Below are 16392 nucleotides of genomic sequence, written 5' to 3' on the forward strand. Positions count from 1 at the left end.
CATTTTCAAGATGAACGTTTTTTGTTTCTCCTTTGTAGAATGAAAAAGCTGTTTTGGGAAGATGTTCCAAACCCCAAGAACTGTTCCTGGGCACAAGGACTTAATTTTCAGAAGGTCCCTTTTTCAATTTTTTTAACCCAAAATATGTAAGATTGCACTTTAGATGCTGTATGCCTTATATAGCGTCATACATTTTTAAGGGTTAAAATATTTTAAGGATAAGGTTTAAATCTTATTTTATTCAATTCATTTAAATATGAGTTCTGTTTAATCTATTACATATTTTCAAGAATAGCAGGATGCAGGGATTTGAAATCAGGATGAAACAAAATTCCATAGGTAGTTCATCATATGAAAATTAAATACATATATATTTATATTAAAATTAAGTATATATGTATATATTTATATTAAAATTAAATATATATGGATGTATTTATATATATCTTCTGTGTCACAGTATATAATAAAATACATATTAGAATATTAAGGGTTAAATCTGGTGGAGAACAGATATTTGGATATACTTTTTTGGCGTAAATTGATTGTCTTGAGGTAAAGGCTAGAATCAATATTTTTAATCCCTGTAATTATTTCCATGATTATTTAAATCAATTAAAAACTGTATAAATAATCCTGTCCTCAAACACTGCAATCTGAAAAAATGCAGTTGTCCTAACAGAGCTCACATCTAAGCACATAGTTTTTTTCAAGCTAAAGTACTTGGTAAATTAGTCAGCTATAATAAAATAATTTGTACATACATCTTATAATAGAATTTCTCAGAAAACTCTAGAGTTTAACTAATGTTTTATTAATTCTTATAATTTCCCCTGAAGCCAGGCTGGGTTTCCACCCATAAAATGGAGAAAATAGAATTCAGTTTTCATGTCAGAATATCTACACGATGCTTTAAACAGTAATCATATGGAGGTTATTCAGCGGTCTCACCGATTGCATCTTGATCATTCATCACGGTTAAAAGTCTTCAGTGGTTTCCTTTTGGCTACGAGATAAAGTACAGTCCCTTTAAGCAAGTGCTCAATGAGTTCTCTCTACAATCTGTTACCAATCTACACACCCTATTTCCTCCGTCCCTGGACCTCGTCATGCCTTCGCTGTTGCCTTTACCTCTATAGACCCCACCACGTTGATGAAAACCCCATGCTAGGCCCTTTTCCTCAAACCTTCCTTTAACACAAGTTTTTCAGAAGAATTTCTCCCCCTCTAAGTTCCCAGAGCGTTTTACTGTTTAATTTATTGTGAAGAGTGCTCTGAGTTCCCCGGGGTATGTTTTACCCCTCACAAATATTTGTTGAACTCCCGCTACATGGGAAGTATGAAAGTAGGGTTTCATTAAAGCAATGCTGGTAATTCATAATCATGTCCATTCATATATGTGCAGATCACTGAGACACATACTCTTATACGCATTCAGATTTTTTCTTCAGTCCTCAGTATCTCAACTTCCTTTCCTGTGAAATGATGGTAAGTTAATGGAACTTACCTCGTAAGGTTTGTTTGGGGATTGAAGAAGATGGGATTGTAGTGTAGTGAAGTCTCAATAACTATTAATTATCATCATATTTAGTTTTTTTTTTTTTAAGATTTTATTTATTTATTTGACAGAGATAGAGGCAGCCAGTGAGAGAGGGAACACAAGCAGGGGGAGTGGGAGAGGGAGAGCAGGCTCCCAGCAGAGGAGCCTGATGTGGGGCTCGATCCCATAACGCCGGGATCACGCCCTGAGCCGAAGGCGGACGCTTAACCGCTGTGCCACCCAGGCGCCCCGAGTGGTTAGGTATCTTGTTTTAGAACCAAGCTTGGCTTGCCAGTTTGTCTGACTGTGGAGCCTGCTCCATTGGTCACTCTTCTCCATAGCAGTGGCTTTCATTTTTTTTATTTGACCATGACCCACAGTAAGAAATACATTTTACCTTGTCGCCTAGTACATGCATAGATATAGATATGAAAAACTGAAAGGATTTCATTATATGCAGTGTTATTTTCAAAATTCGATTTTCTTTTAAAAAATAGTGACTGCAACCCACTACATTGATTTCACTTACTAGTGGCCTATGACTTGCAGTGAGAAAAACACTGCACTCCAGTTTATCAGTGAACAAATGAGCAAACATATGATATTGTAGATATAACAGTGCAAGTGATTAAATTGTAATCTTTCAGCAGCAATGACATGGTCTTATCTTCAGACCAGGCAGCACAAGATGATCATTCTCTTTATAGAAACTTCACTTTGTTTTGCGTCCATCCGGCCTCGCACCACATGCCTCTCAGCTATGCCTTTAGGCACTATAACCCATGGAGTTTCCTTTCATTAAACAGAGCTCATGATTTTCTTCAATTAGTAAAATATTTATTCTTCCCCTCTCTCTTCCATTATGAATTCACACAGTAACATTTATTGTAGCTATAGTGATATTTCAGCCATATATATTTATTTGTCATTCGTTCATTCATTCATTTATTCATTCACTAAACACATAGTGAGTATTTACGTGTAAGTCTAGGATGTTGCTAGGATCTTGGGAAACAAATTTTTAAGAGATTTTCCTTACTATCTGGGAAATAAGACAGTAAGGTTATAGAGGAGTGACTTGAGTGGAAAGCAGAAGAGAAAGAACTTGTCTTCTTTACCATCTCCAAAGAAGTTTATTCATTTTAAAATTCATTAATTTGTTTCACTCATTCATTTATGGGCTATTTATTGAATCCCTATCCTGTGCTAGTCACTATGCTACACCTTCAGGTTGTATTGATCAGAAAAAAGGGAACTCCTGGAGTGAACGGTTAAGTGGGGAAATACGCATTAATTAATGATAATGGAAATAACAATATACATATGACATATATCATCTACTAATAATTATAAGCTACATGTTGTGAAAGAAAAGGACCCAGCGTGCTGAGCTTAGTGTGGGGGATGGATGGGGATGAGCGGTGAAGCTAGGAAAGCGACAGCTGAGCTAAGCTCTGGAAGATGAGTGGTCATTAACTGGGTTTTGTGGTGGAGGTGTAGAGCCCAGGCAAAGCCACCGGCAAGTACAACGCCCTGAGGTCGGAAGGACCACAGCACATTCGCAAACTGAAAATAGGAAGATTAAAAGAGGGGCGCCTGGGTGGCACAGCGGTTAAGCGTCTGCCTTCGGCTCAGGGCGTGATCCCGGCGTTACGGGATGGAGCCCCACATCAGGCTCCTCCACTAGGAGCCTGCTTCTTCCTCTCCCACTCCCCCTGCTTCTGTTCCCTCTCTCGCTGGCTGTCTCTATCTCTGTCAAATAAATAAATAAAATCTTTAAAAAAAAAAAAAAAGAAAAAAAAAGGAAGATTAAAAGACAGTGTAAGAAAGAGATTATTTTTCTTAAATATGAGGAGCTCTTTCTTTTAATATGAGCATTTTTTGGGGTCCCCAAAACTAAATATCTATGTAAATAAAAATTTTAAAGCTTCACTATACAAGTATATATGAATGCAGGGAATAGCCATCTTGCTGTCACTTTAAGAGAAGCTCTCTCTTCAACACGTGAAGCTCTGAAATCTCCCCTCTGCACTACCGTGAAAGTGGTTTCTGCATGTTTACCAGGGCAGGGAGACCATCAGGCCCACCTCAGCAAATGGAGTTTGAACCTGCGCCCAATGATCTTCCCCCCTTCCAAAGATGGCGGCACAAAGGAGCCACTCGGTGGTTAGAGGCTGAGCCGGTGAGCCTTAGTTTGTAGACTCCGTGCTCCCCTGCTGTCTCACACGCGCTCTGAGATGAGCACAGTGTCGTAGCAGATCATCTGACAGTCGTTATACACAGGAGACTGAAATCTCACTCAATTTTTCCATGTTCTGGTAAACTGAAGAAGTGTGAAGAATTTTTAAGATACTTACAGTGGGTGTGGATATCCTTATTTGTAAGACTGATTTTTTTTCCCTCTGCAAATAATTTGACTTCATAATATTACAAGATAATTATTTCAGCATAACTCAAGATGCTTCATTTATTTCTAGGGCTTAACAGCTACACAGATAACATAGTCTAGGAATAAATCAGTTTTTGGGATATAATAGGAGTATTTGAAAAGTGAAGAATATAATTTGAAAGATTTTTACTAATGATAAAAATCAAATCTTCTAAAATACGATAACTTAAAAAGAAATCTCATCTTCTACTTTAATCTCCTAAATAACCAAAAATATACTCTTTTAGGGAAAACCAAAGTAGTGTAATTCATGCTGTATTTCTAAAGAGGGTAAGGCAAATTTACTGTTGGCTCTTTGCTTTCGTAGTCATTTATTTTCTTCTCATATGTCTAATAGTCTTCTATTTTCTGATAACCAAACTGAGTCTCAGAGTGGTTCGGTGGCTTGTCGTGATCATCTCTCCTGTCCTTGTAAAAACCTTGGTTAAACCCAGGTCCATCGGACTCAAACTGCCACCCTTGCCATCAGTCCCATATTAACAATGTACTGCTTAATGTAACTAATGCCACGAAATTGTACTCTTAAAAACAGTTGAAAGGCTAAATGTTATGTTATGTATATTTTAACAAAGTTCAACAAATGAGTAAAAAAATCTGAATAGGCATTTCTGCAAGGAAGCTGTATAAATGGCCAATAAGCACTATGAATATATGCTCAACATCATCAGCTGTTAGGGAAATACAAGCCCCAAAACACAAGATACCACTTTACGCTGGCAAGGATGGCTATAATCAAAAAGACCGCTAATAAGTGTTGGTGAGAATGTGGAGAAATTAGAACTCATACACTGCCAGTGGGAATGTAAAATGATGCAGCCCTTTGGGAAAATGGTGTTTATGGTTCTTCAGTAGTTAAACATAGAATTACCATATGACCCAACAATTCCCCTACTAGGTATATATCCAGTAGAAATGAAAGCATATATGTATGCAGAGATTTATACATGTGTGTTCATAGCAGCATTGTTCATAATAGCCAACATGTGGAAACAAGCCAAATATCCATGAAATAATGAATGGATAAGCAAAGGGTGATCTATCCAATTCTAGAACAAAAGGAAACAACAAACAAAAAACCCCACAGTGTATTGCAAAGCAAATGGGCTGTGACAGCCATTGTTGTTAAAGACATTTACAGTGTTTTTAAAAGAGATAATTATTTTTTACATAAAACATTTCCCTTAATTTGTTCTCCAAGTTCAGGTTATTTTTGAACATTGGTTTTGTGAAAATAACCTATACTTATAAACCTTTTGACATCTAACCTGATTTCTAAAATGGTCCCTAAAGTTAATCTCTTCCACTTTTTAAACTGTCATTCTCATTCCCTTTGGTTTATAATGAATCTAAATGCATATTTACCTCATATTTTTTTAAATAAAAATTGCAGATCAAATTCATCCTGCTTGTTCCCCTCAGTAGTTTCGATGCCTCCTTTCCTTCTGAGGGGCACCCACTTTCAAGAATATAGTATGTATCTGTCTAATTTATGCTTTTATACTTCCCTACACCTGCAGATGTGAACTATGACCAATGAACAAAAACGCTTTGGGTTATCATGAATGTGAACCTGACTTCTATATCGTTCAAAAGTTATTTTTGTTCCCAGCATTGTTTTTTGAGATCTCTCCATGTGGCTACAGTTAACATAGTTCACCCATGTGGACTGGCCCATGCTATTCCGTCCTATAAATATATCACAGTTAAAATGTCTGCTCCCCCACTGATGGATATTTAAGCTGTTTATTTTTTTAATTTATTTTTTAAAAGATTTTTATTTATTTATTTATTTGACAGAGAGAAGGAGCATAAGCGGGGGGAGTGGCAGGCAGAGGGAGAGGGAGAAGCAGGCTTCCCACAGAGTGGGGAGCCTGATGCAGGGCTCATCCCAGGACCCTGAGATTGTGACCTGAGCCAAAGGCAGGTGCTTAAGGACTGAGTCACCCAGGTGTCCCATTTAGGCTGTTTAAAAGCTTTTTTCTATTTATTACAAACAATGCTGTACATGTCTCTGTGTTCTCTGCGGCTGTATCTGCCCCATTATTTTAAAGAGTAAGTTTTGCATTACCATAGGACCAGTGTGCATGGTTTACTGGTGACATAGTATGGAAGAACATTTAGTGCAAAATATAGTGTCCTCCTTTACCCCTAGCTACCCTTACTTAGTCTTGCACTTCAAATGCTATTAGTTTAAACTGGTTTGCTTTTAATTTTCCTGGCAGGTCACCTTTTTATTTCTAAAAATAACATGCTTATACCACTACGAAATGTAGTCATTATGTACTGATTTCTGGCGATAATGAAGATTTACTCATACACATACTTTTCCTGCCCTTCTCCTTTCCCCTCACTTCTACCATATATTGTTTTGTCACTTTTACCAATTTTTTCAGTAATTACTTTGCAACCTCAGAAAAATCTTCTTAAATTCCATTTATTTCCATCAAATAGAGACCACTTCTTGGAGCTCTCTTCTCTCCCCATTTTTAAAAATAAAATAAAGACATTAGCACTTTTACCTTTCCCTCCATTTCTCCCTCCACTTCCCAATCTGTAAATATAACTCTGTGGGTTAAGTCAGGATTGATAGCATGTTTTGTGCTATCATCGTTTAAAAATAAAAAATAAAATAAAAATAAAAAATAGAAAGCCAATAAGCTGCATTTACACTGCTATGAGTTTGTAAATACTGTTGTTTGCAGATGACACTCTTGGGCGTTCTAATGTCACAGGAGAATCTATTTTTTAAAGATACTAGAAATATTTCACTTGTTGGTCAAAATTGTGCCAAAGTTTAGTTGGCTTCATTTTTAGTTCTTGTGGGTTGTTGTGGCTTTTTCTCGAGTTTCTAATTGCTCCTTTAAAGTTTTTTACGTTTCTGTGTGGTCTGTTATATAAGCTCCTTCACTGGATACCTTTCCCAGTGAGCTCTGCCCAGGAAACACTCTGTCCTCCTACTTCAGCCTGGATGGGGCCTTTCCCAAAATGTCTACATGCCATCTTCAGGATTTTTCCATAACCAGTTTCTAGTGACTCCTGCTTCCTAAATTCCTTTTCTTCTTCTTTCTTGATGGGCTACATCCTTAAGTAACCTCGGAAGAAATGTTATGTGTCAGGTCAGAGTCCGCATGCCTGAAATTCTTTTTATCGTGCCATCATTGATTGATCCTTTGGTGGGGTGTTAGTTTCTAGGTTGGACAAGTCTTTCCAACTGAACTTTGAAACGATTCCTGCCTCGTCATCTAGCCCCCAGTATTGCTTCCAAGAAGTCAGATGCCGTTCTGATTTTTACTCCTCACTGGTTACTTGCAATTTTCTTGCGTTTAAAATATTCTCTCCATTTTTAAAAAAGTTTTTATTTTTTTGTTTATTTCTTTGAAAGAGCACATGCACGAGCGGGGGAGAGGGGCAGAGGGAGAAGGAGAAGCAGACTGCCCGCTGAGCAGGGAGCCCAATGCCAGACTCCTCCCAGGATCATGACCTGAGTCAAAGGCACACTTAACCAGCTGAGGCTCCCAGGCAGCGATAAAATATTCTCCCCATTTTTGATGTTCTAAAATTTCCGTGATGGGTCTAGGGACATTCTTTCCCATTTAACTTGGTCGCATTTGAAGACACTTTCAACTCCATGACTCTGGTCATATCTAAGAAGTTATGTTATTTCTTTGCTGATTTCCTCTCCTCCTGTCTCTTTTGTTCTCTCTTTCTAGAATCTGTATTTGCTGGATGTTGAACCCTCAGCATGGATCGTCTATATGTCTTATCTCTATGTTCTTTTTTGTCTTTTGTTTTACATTTGAGACCTTGCCATATCCTATTCTTTCACTGCTTCTATTGAACTTTTATTTACTATTATATTTGTCAATTTGCAAGTTTTTTTCTTCAGAGTATTTTGTTCTGGTTTTATGCATACAATATCTCCTTAAATCTTCTAGAAATACCAATTAAAGGATCATTGTTTGTTTAAAAAATTCTTTTTTTCCCCTATTCTCTGAATGCTTTTTCTGCTAGGATCACGTTTTCTTTTTGTTTATCTTGGCTTTTATTTTTTTATCTCTGAATTTCCCCAAATATCTACTAATTCCTTGTTTTCCTTTAATGTTTTAGAATGAAACAGTGGATGAGGTAACTGGGTGCCCAGTGCATGTAGGCAGGAATTATTGCTTGATTGGGTAGATAGGGCTCTGGCTAGATGAGGCAAAATGTACTCACAGCCTCTGGATGTGAAGACTGCAGGGGTGCCTAGGAAGGGGTGTGGGGGTGCAACACAGTGGCATTCAGTGGCTCCTTTTTGCTCCTTCTCAGCTTTCTCTGACTTAAGAGAATGGCTGCCATGACCACTGAGGAAGTGTACTGTTCTCCCATTTTTTCCCAAAGGTTTTATTTATCCATTTGAGAAAGAGAGAGAGAAAGAGCGTGCACACAAGCTGGAGGAGGGGTAGAGAGAGAGGGAGAAGCAGACTCCCTGCTGAGCAGGAAGCCCAAACAGGGCTCCATCCCAGGACAAGGAAAAAGAAAAGTGCTCCATGCCTGCTTAGTAATTCCCATACCTTAGTAATAGGTCCTTAGTTGATTTTCAAAACAGAACCTCAGGGGCGCCTGGGTGGCTCAGTCATTAAGCGTGTGCCTTCGGCTCAGGGCGTGATTCCCGCGTTCCGGGATTGAGCCCTGCATCAGGTTTCTCTGCTGGGAGCCTGCTTCTTCCTCTCCCACTCCCCCTGCTTGTGTTCCCTCTCTCGCTGGCTGTCTGTCTCTCTGTCAAATAAATAAATTAATTAAATTAAATAAAAAAAAGAAAACACAAAACCTCAATTTGGGTGTGGAAGGTAGTTCTAATACGAAGGATCTTCTGGGTACAGCAGAGAACTGGAAGAGCCCCATTCCACTTGCTCTGGTTTTCAGCCTCAGGTCGCATTTCTTCCTGTGTGCTTAGCCGCCATTTCTTCACTCACCATGTCTACTGTATTCAGCCGGGCAAACAGGCTTTCTCTTCAGCCACAGCCCACTCTGGAGGTACTTCGGTCTGTAGCTTCCTTTGTTAATCCTCTTTGGTCTACACTCTTCCAGTTGTTTTCCCTCTCGTAGAAATGAATTCAAAATCTTATTCCCTCTTGCCCTCTCAGATTATCTTCTGTGTTGTGGGTACATATTCGTTATTTCTGTACTTTCATTCTAATAGAGTCTCTACAAAGATGAGAGAGCAGTGTGTTCAGCCTGCCATCTTGAACCAGAATACCCCTCTGCCCTATTTCTCTTGATACTTTATAAATCAGAATCTTAAAAAAATAAAAAATAAAATAAAAATAAATATAGAAGTCAGAATCTTAAAGTCTGAATTCTTGTTGAAGGAAAATATAGTGACACAATAGACTTGCTTTTCTTCTAATTCAGATTTCACAGTGTTTAAGACAGTGTCATGAATTTGGTTTTTTAATTTCTTCTTTAGTGTTTTTGCTTAATCTATTATTTTCTTCCTCTAAATCATCTGTACTTTTTTGGATGGTGGGGGATCTAAACCCGTTTCTTTGTTGTCTACGTCCATGTCTGTTTTCGCAAGAGCGTACTTCAGTTAATAACCTACCTTAGGATTGTGAAAGCTGAAACCAAATGGATTTTTTTGCCTTGTGATTCAAAGACTGTCCAAGATTCCTCAGTCTGCTCTATGCCTCCAAAGGAGCTTAACAAACTGCAGGTTCCCAGCACACCAGTCTCACAGACGGGAGGCAGAGCACCTTGAAATTGCTTGAACGGTCTTGCAGAAGTGGGTAAAACCAGTGCAGTTTTGAGTGGAAAGTTCTATTTAGAGGCGCGCATTAGTGGGCTTAGAAGTGTACATCTCACTCTCCCAAAATGTGACTTCAGTTTTGTTTATTTTCCTGTCCTTAATATTTATATGTCCATGGCTTATATAGAACTGGAAGACAGTATGTATTAGTCAGCTGAAATCTATCACAGCAAGGAGAAAAAGCAAAACAGAGAACATGTTTTCCTGCCAGTTTGCTTTTAGGATATCATTTCATCCTTCCATTGTTTTATAGAAAGATTGTTGGACTAGAAAAAATTAAACTAAGTCAGAGTCCTCACTCTGCTCTAATTAGCGCTATGACCTTAAGCCCCAATTGCTTTGTTTTAAAAAAGGGAGGCACATAGACCAGATGAAAAATCATGATAATGATCTGTCATTGTATTCTTCACTGCTTCAGCTCTTCTTTCTATTAATTTTTAAATTTTTGTTGTTATTGCTTCTACCCTTTTACTCTTTCTTGTTCCAAGGTCTCCAATACTTCTGTTGCTCCCCATTTCCTCCTTTTTATTTTTCCAGCTCTTTGCTTTTTTCTCCTTAATCTGTATTCTTCTGTAGTTTTTCCTTGTCTGGGGTCACCAAGACTGTTCCTAGAGTGTGATGTTAAGACATACTTTACGGAAATAGAAGAGGCAACCTCAGTTCAAAATTTTACTCTTTCCTAAAAAGATGTATTGCTCTGGTATAACAGAAGAATTCATAGGCTTCTGGAAAATGTTTTTGAAATCTTTCATCTTTTGCTTTTTGAGTGATTTTTTATTTTGCTTTCTTATTTTGTTTTATTTTATCTAAACAGAGAACGGACATTCTTTGAAGTCTAATCATGATCACTACAGATGAACCCATGTACCACCTTCCCAACATTCTGTAGAGTATTAGAAGATTTTTACATTTTGAAGAAGGGGAAACAAATCTAAAAAATATGTGGTTGAACTCTTGAGAACTAAAATATGGTGGATGATGTTGATTTAGAACTTAAAATAGAAGCATAAATTTGGGGTCGAGAGATAGGTGTGAGTCCAATTCAGTTTGAATATATGATTACTCTTCAGGTCACCTTAAGTTTAAAAAGTAATATCATGGTGTCTGGTTTTTGATTTATCATTTGTGTGGTCATAAAACATTAAAAACTATGACTGTTCTATCCAATATCATCAGGTAAGTAGCAGACAATGCCGTAACTAGGTGAAAACTGCAGCTTCTGACACATAACTTTGCAAACACAATGAATCTAATTACAAGATACAGTGTAACTAGTTTATATTTTTATGTCCAAAATTTTCCATTTTGTATTCTTTTACAGACACCTGAGTTTATAACCAGACCCATGTGGGTGTTCTTTTGACTGTCTTGTAGTTTTTTTGTCTGTCCAACTTTGGTCAATCTGGGAATTCCCATCTTCAGTAGTCTTGCAAATGGCTTACACACTAACTTCGATTTCAGTTCAGGGAAGGCCAGAAGTTAGGGTGTGTGCTGGTCACAGGCCAGTGGAAGTTACAGTTTGTAACAGGATGACCTGACAGATCCAGGTCAGATTGACCAGATCAGAAAACACATCAGCCTCCAATTTAGCCTCTTTGTGAAATTCTTGCCTAAATTTAATTTATTTACACCGAACCACCCAAAGCTTCTGGCAGGCAGAGATGTACACAGCGATGCAAAAAGGGAGCTTTTACTTGTAAGATAGTTCATGGCAAAGACAAGACGTTTCTTCCTGAAAAAAACCCTTGCTATTTCTATGATATCAGCATAGTAAGTGTGTTATGTTGCTCACATTCAAAATAAACCAAAGCCTCTGTTTGATGAACCTAAATAATATTAAAATTTAGGCTATTTCTAGATGTCTTACATTTAGATTTCATTCATAGTTTCACTTGGCTATAAAAACAACACTAAAAATGAGTTTTTTCCCCTTCACTGACTTTTAATAGATATCATTGGAATGTAAAATCCAAGTGTGAGGTTATGAAAGGATATTCTCTAATTCCTACCAGCTGAATACATATTTAATATGCTCCCAGACTGTTCTAAAATCTTGAAAAATTAGATGCATATAATGATTGAAACAATTTTTTAATGAATATACTTTTAATAAAGGTTTATAACCCATTGATAAAATATACTTCAATAATATGCGGGTACGTAATTTCTTATTAACTATTAGTGAAATCTTACATCTGAATGCATTTGAAGACATGTGCATTACTCAGTATCAATAATTGGTTACCGATTTAGAGAGCATGCGATATGCCAAAAACATCATCTGAAGAGCATTTGTGTCTTTGACTGTGTGCTATTGACTCTTTGTATTTTTTGTTTTCATATTGATAGCATGTAATGCCTTTATTTGGTAACCTTAATTTCTAGGTTCATTTAAATTTTAAGAAATTCAAGACATATGTAGTAGTAAGTTTAAGAAAAAACAAAATGAGCAAGTAAATATTTGAAGGAAATCATAAATCTAATGATAGATTTCTGTCAGAAAGAGAAAAAGCATGGAAGCTTTCATATATTATGTTCATAGACTAACAGAAAAGGTTGTGTTAACATGGTATTTGTCATTATGCAGTATTTTAATATCTATATAAGCCTATTCCATTTTTATTATATTTAGTGTTTGGTATATTTATTCTTTTATAGTTATAACCACCAATATGTTTCATTTAAGAGTTTAAAACTATGCTAATGAATTATGTTTTTATATGGAATACATTTGCCAGTATGAAGAAGAGTTGGGTAAATTGTTATTTCAGGCAATAAATTTGAATTCATTCTAGTGGTTTAAAAATTGTAAAATTCAAACGTTCAACCATATGTATGTCTTATGAATTGAACACATTTTCAGTAGCACTTCATTTAGCTGCGTCCATTTTTCAGTGTGATGTGTCCATGGTATTCTTTATTTTGCATTTATTTTTTCAATATGTTTATGTTGTATGAATTGAGCTTTTTACACACAGAGTCTTGATTTGTAGCTGCGTGGCAGGATTTTTTGTTGTGATGTAACCAACATTCTTATAAAAGATACGATGTGCATTTGTTTTGCGTCTTTGTCTTCATTCCGCATGTTCCATAGTATGTGTTTTTATATGAAATCATTTAAAAGAAATAGTAATTTAAGAGTCTGTGATCATGTCTTTCACCATCATTGTTTTCAACAAATTAGTATTCTTATTTTCTGGTAGTCCTAAACAGATTTTCAGTATGAAAAAAGGCAGATAGCTTACCCTCATACCATATCTTATGTCATGGAGTAGTTATTTTAACCGTCTTTGGACTAGTTGGTTTGCTCATTTGATTTTATTTCAGTTCCTTTTTTTATTTGAGGTTTAAAATTTCAGTTTGTGGAAATCTAATTTGCTATAAAATATTAGGAATTCTTCAGAGTACAGACCTTTTTAATTACAACAACCAATCTTTATTGAGAGCTAAGCACTTTCAGACACTCTTTAATTTATTCCTCACCACAATGCCAGGAAGTAAATATTGAACACATTTTTACAGACGAAGAGACTAAAAGGCAAAGAGGTTAATGTACTTGTCCATGGTCATAGAAGGGCTTGAACCAAGTCTGTCTCATCCCACTTTTATTTATTTATTTATTTATTTTTAAAGATTTTTTAAAAAATTTATTTATTTGACAGAGATAGAGACAGCCAGTGAGAGAGGGAACACAAGCAGGGGGAGTGGGAGGGGAAGAAGCAGGCCTCCAGCGGAGGAGCCTGATGTGGGGCTCGATCCCCGAATGCTGGGATCACGCCCTGAGCTAAAGGCAGACGCTTAACGACTTAGCCACCCAGGCGCCGCCCCTCATCCCACTTTTAAACACCATCTTCTACTGCCTCTCCCTTATGATTTTTGACATATCCGTTTTCCGTGCAGAAAAACCCCTAGTTAATTTGTGGTTGACTTATGTCCTTTAGCAGTAACCTTTCACACTTTCATTTCTGCAATGATGTCATAGTGAAGCAAAAAAAAAAAAAAATTAATACAATTGAGCATTAAAATGTGTCTTTTCTTTTAGCCAGAAACATTTGAGCATCTTTTTATCAAGCATACAGAATCAGTGATATTTGGTCCTCTTCTTTTGGAGCCTGAAACCATTTCAGAAGATATCAGTGTTGACACATCATGGAAGAATAAAGATGAGATGGTGCCAACAACTATGGTCTCTCTGCTCTTGACAACTCCGGATCTTGAAAAGGGTTCTCTTTGTATCCGTGACCAGAACACCAGTGCTAACTTCTCTGAGCTGGAGAGCACCGTGATAGCCCGTGAGGATGAAAGCAGGAGGCAGCCCTCTGTTAGATATGCCACCCTCCTCGGCAGCTCTAAATCAAGTGAAATTGATGAGGAGCAAGGGCTTATAAACAGCTCAGTCAGCAAATGCTTCTCTAGCAAACATTCTCTACCAAAGGGTTCTTTCTCCAACAGCTCATGGGAGATAGAAACCCAGGCATTTTTTATATTATCTGATCAGCATGCCAATATAATTTCACCACACCTTCCATTCTCAGAAGGGTTGGATGAACTCTTGAAACTTGAGGGAAATTTCCCTGAAGAAAATAATGGTGAGAGGTCTGTCTATTATTTAGGGGTCACCTCAATCAAAAAAAGAGAGAGTGGTGTGTTTTTGACTGATGAGTCCCAAGTGTTGTGTCCGTTCCCAGCCCATTGTTTGTTCACTGACATCAGAATCCTCCAGGACAGTTGCTCACACCTTGTAGAGAATAACTTCAATTTAGGAACCTCTGGTCAGAAGACTTTTGTATCTTACATGCCTCAATTTCAGATTTGTTCCACTCAGACCCAGAAGATAATGGAAAACAAAATGTGTGACCTAACTGTCTAATTTCATTCAAGAAGCATCTCAGATTTATGTTCAAATGAATCATATGAAGTGTAATATATTTCACTATGGTTGTGGATATGGGAGAGGAAAGAAAATTGTAAAAATTGGAAATGATTACCCCCAGATCAATGGTATCTGTCCTCACTCAGTAAGATAGACAAAAAATGGGAGAAAGCCTTCAAAAGCCTGGCAATATGGACGGACTCTTCTAATGATACCATTAACACGCTAAACTGGGAAGTTCTCCAATGGCTTGTTTCTAGCTAGAAATAAGCCCAACAAATATCATCTTTTGGGAACATTAGACCTGTGTAGAAAGAGCTAACCTTCTCAGTTACACCTAAGTTTCAAAGACTTCAAACTGATACATGCGAGATGTAACTTGCTTCAAAGGGTGTGGTTATTTTACCTTCAGTTGTCTTTGTTTTCCCCTGATTTGCACACACACCCGTTTATACCTAAGAGGCATCCTCGTACATTTTAAAAGTATGTGATGTATTTTGTGCTACTTGACTGTGTGATTCTAAGATTTTGCAATTTTAACAAACTTGTCTTGAGCACGTACTCTGTGGTAGGCACCCCACTAAATGTTGCAGATAAGTAGATGATTTAGCTCTGGCCTAGGGGATAGACTTCTGAAGACTGACAAGTAAGCCAGTCTTTATATATCAAATCTAAGATGTGTGCCATTGAATGAGACTATTAGAATGGCAATACCCACAACCAGTATGTTGATGACAACAAAAGCACTTTTGAAGACATAATGTCTGTCTTAACTCTTCTCTATAAAAGATGTCGCAATGGTCACTTTCTGATATGATTAGATTGCCACATGTTACTGTATCTCACTCTGGAATCACTGTCTTCCCTGATTCCCATTTGCTTGTATGTTATTTTTTTCCCTCACTTACTGAACATTCTCTCTCATATAACTAGCCACTGTATTAAATCTGTCCATACTTTAACTCAATTAATTATTAAAATAATTATATATGACACATGTACTCCTATAATACCCCTTTTAAAGATTCGACGATTAAGTAATTTTTCCAAGGTCACAGAGTTGTGGATGATGGAACCAGAAATCAGATTTAAACCCAGATCTTTGAATGCTAGTGATTATGTTTGAAACCTATACCTTACATTGCCATTCATTTAAAAAAAATGACTTGTAATCAAATAAAATTTATTAAGTGGAAATATAATGCTGGATGAAAATTAAGTGAGAATTACACAGATGTTGTTTTTGCCCTTAAAGACTTTAATATTTATTGTTGCCTTCAGTTTCTGGTATGGCAACAAAACTCAAAGACAGCATATTGAGCAACAAACTAAATTAAGAAACCTGCAGAGGGGCGCCTGGGTGGCACGGCGGTTAAGCGTCTGCCTTTGGCTCAGGGCGTGATCCCAGTGTTATGGGATCGAGCCCCACATCAGGCTCCTCTGCTATGAGCCTGCTTCTTCCTCTCCCACTCCCCCTGCTTGTGTTCCCTCTCTCGCTGGCTGTCTCTATCTCTGTCGAATAAATAAATAAAATCTTTAAAAAAAAATTTAAAGAAACCTGCAGAGATAGCTGTTGAATGGCAATAGTTAAGAATTTCAAGTTGATCAGTATGATCAAAACAAATAATTCCATCCTCGAAAATATGCGTGTTGGGTTGCTACACATCACGAGTTTCATACTTAGACTGAGAGAGGGTCCTGCTGATTTTACTGTTACCCTAAATAAAATCCTGCACTCCACCTCT

General features: G+C 37.2%; 1 protein-coding gene across 10 annotated transcripts in view; it reads left to right on the forward strand.

Moving 5' to 3' along the window:
* Positions 1-16086, forward strand: part of LEPR (leptin receptor) — an 83748-nt gene extending 67662 nt beyond the window's left edge. For 9 of the 10 annotated variants that reach the window (XM_087865973.1, XM_045802114.2, XM_045802115.2 and 6 more), the window contains 2 exons: positions 39-114; positions 13817-16086. In XM_087865973.1, coding sequence (XP_087722099.1) covers positions 39-114; positions 13817-14644 — 904 coding nt within the window. In that variant the 3' untranslated portion in view covers positions 14645-16086. The remainder of the gene's footprint in view (positions 1-38; positions 115-13816) is intronic. The other variant, XM_045802113.2, reaches the window with a different exon arrangement.
* Positions 16087-16392: the final 306 nt, after the last annotated feature.

The sequence above is a fragment of the Ursus americanus genome, chromosome 12 (assembly GCF_024610735.1).
Source record: "Ursus americanus isolate L20-20 chromosome 12, mUrsAme1.1.p, whole genome shotgun sequence".
NCBI classification, from domain to species: domain Eukaryota; kingdom Metazoa; phylum Chordata; class Mammalia; order Carnivora; family Ursidae; genus Ursus; species Ursus americanus.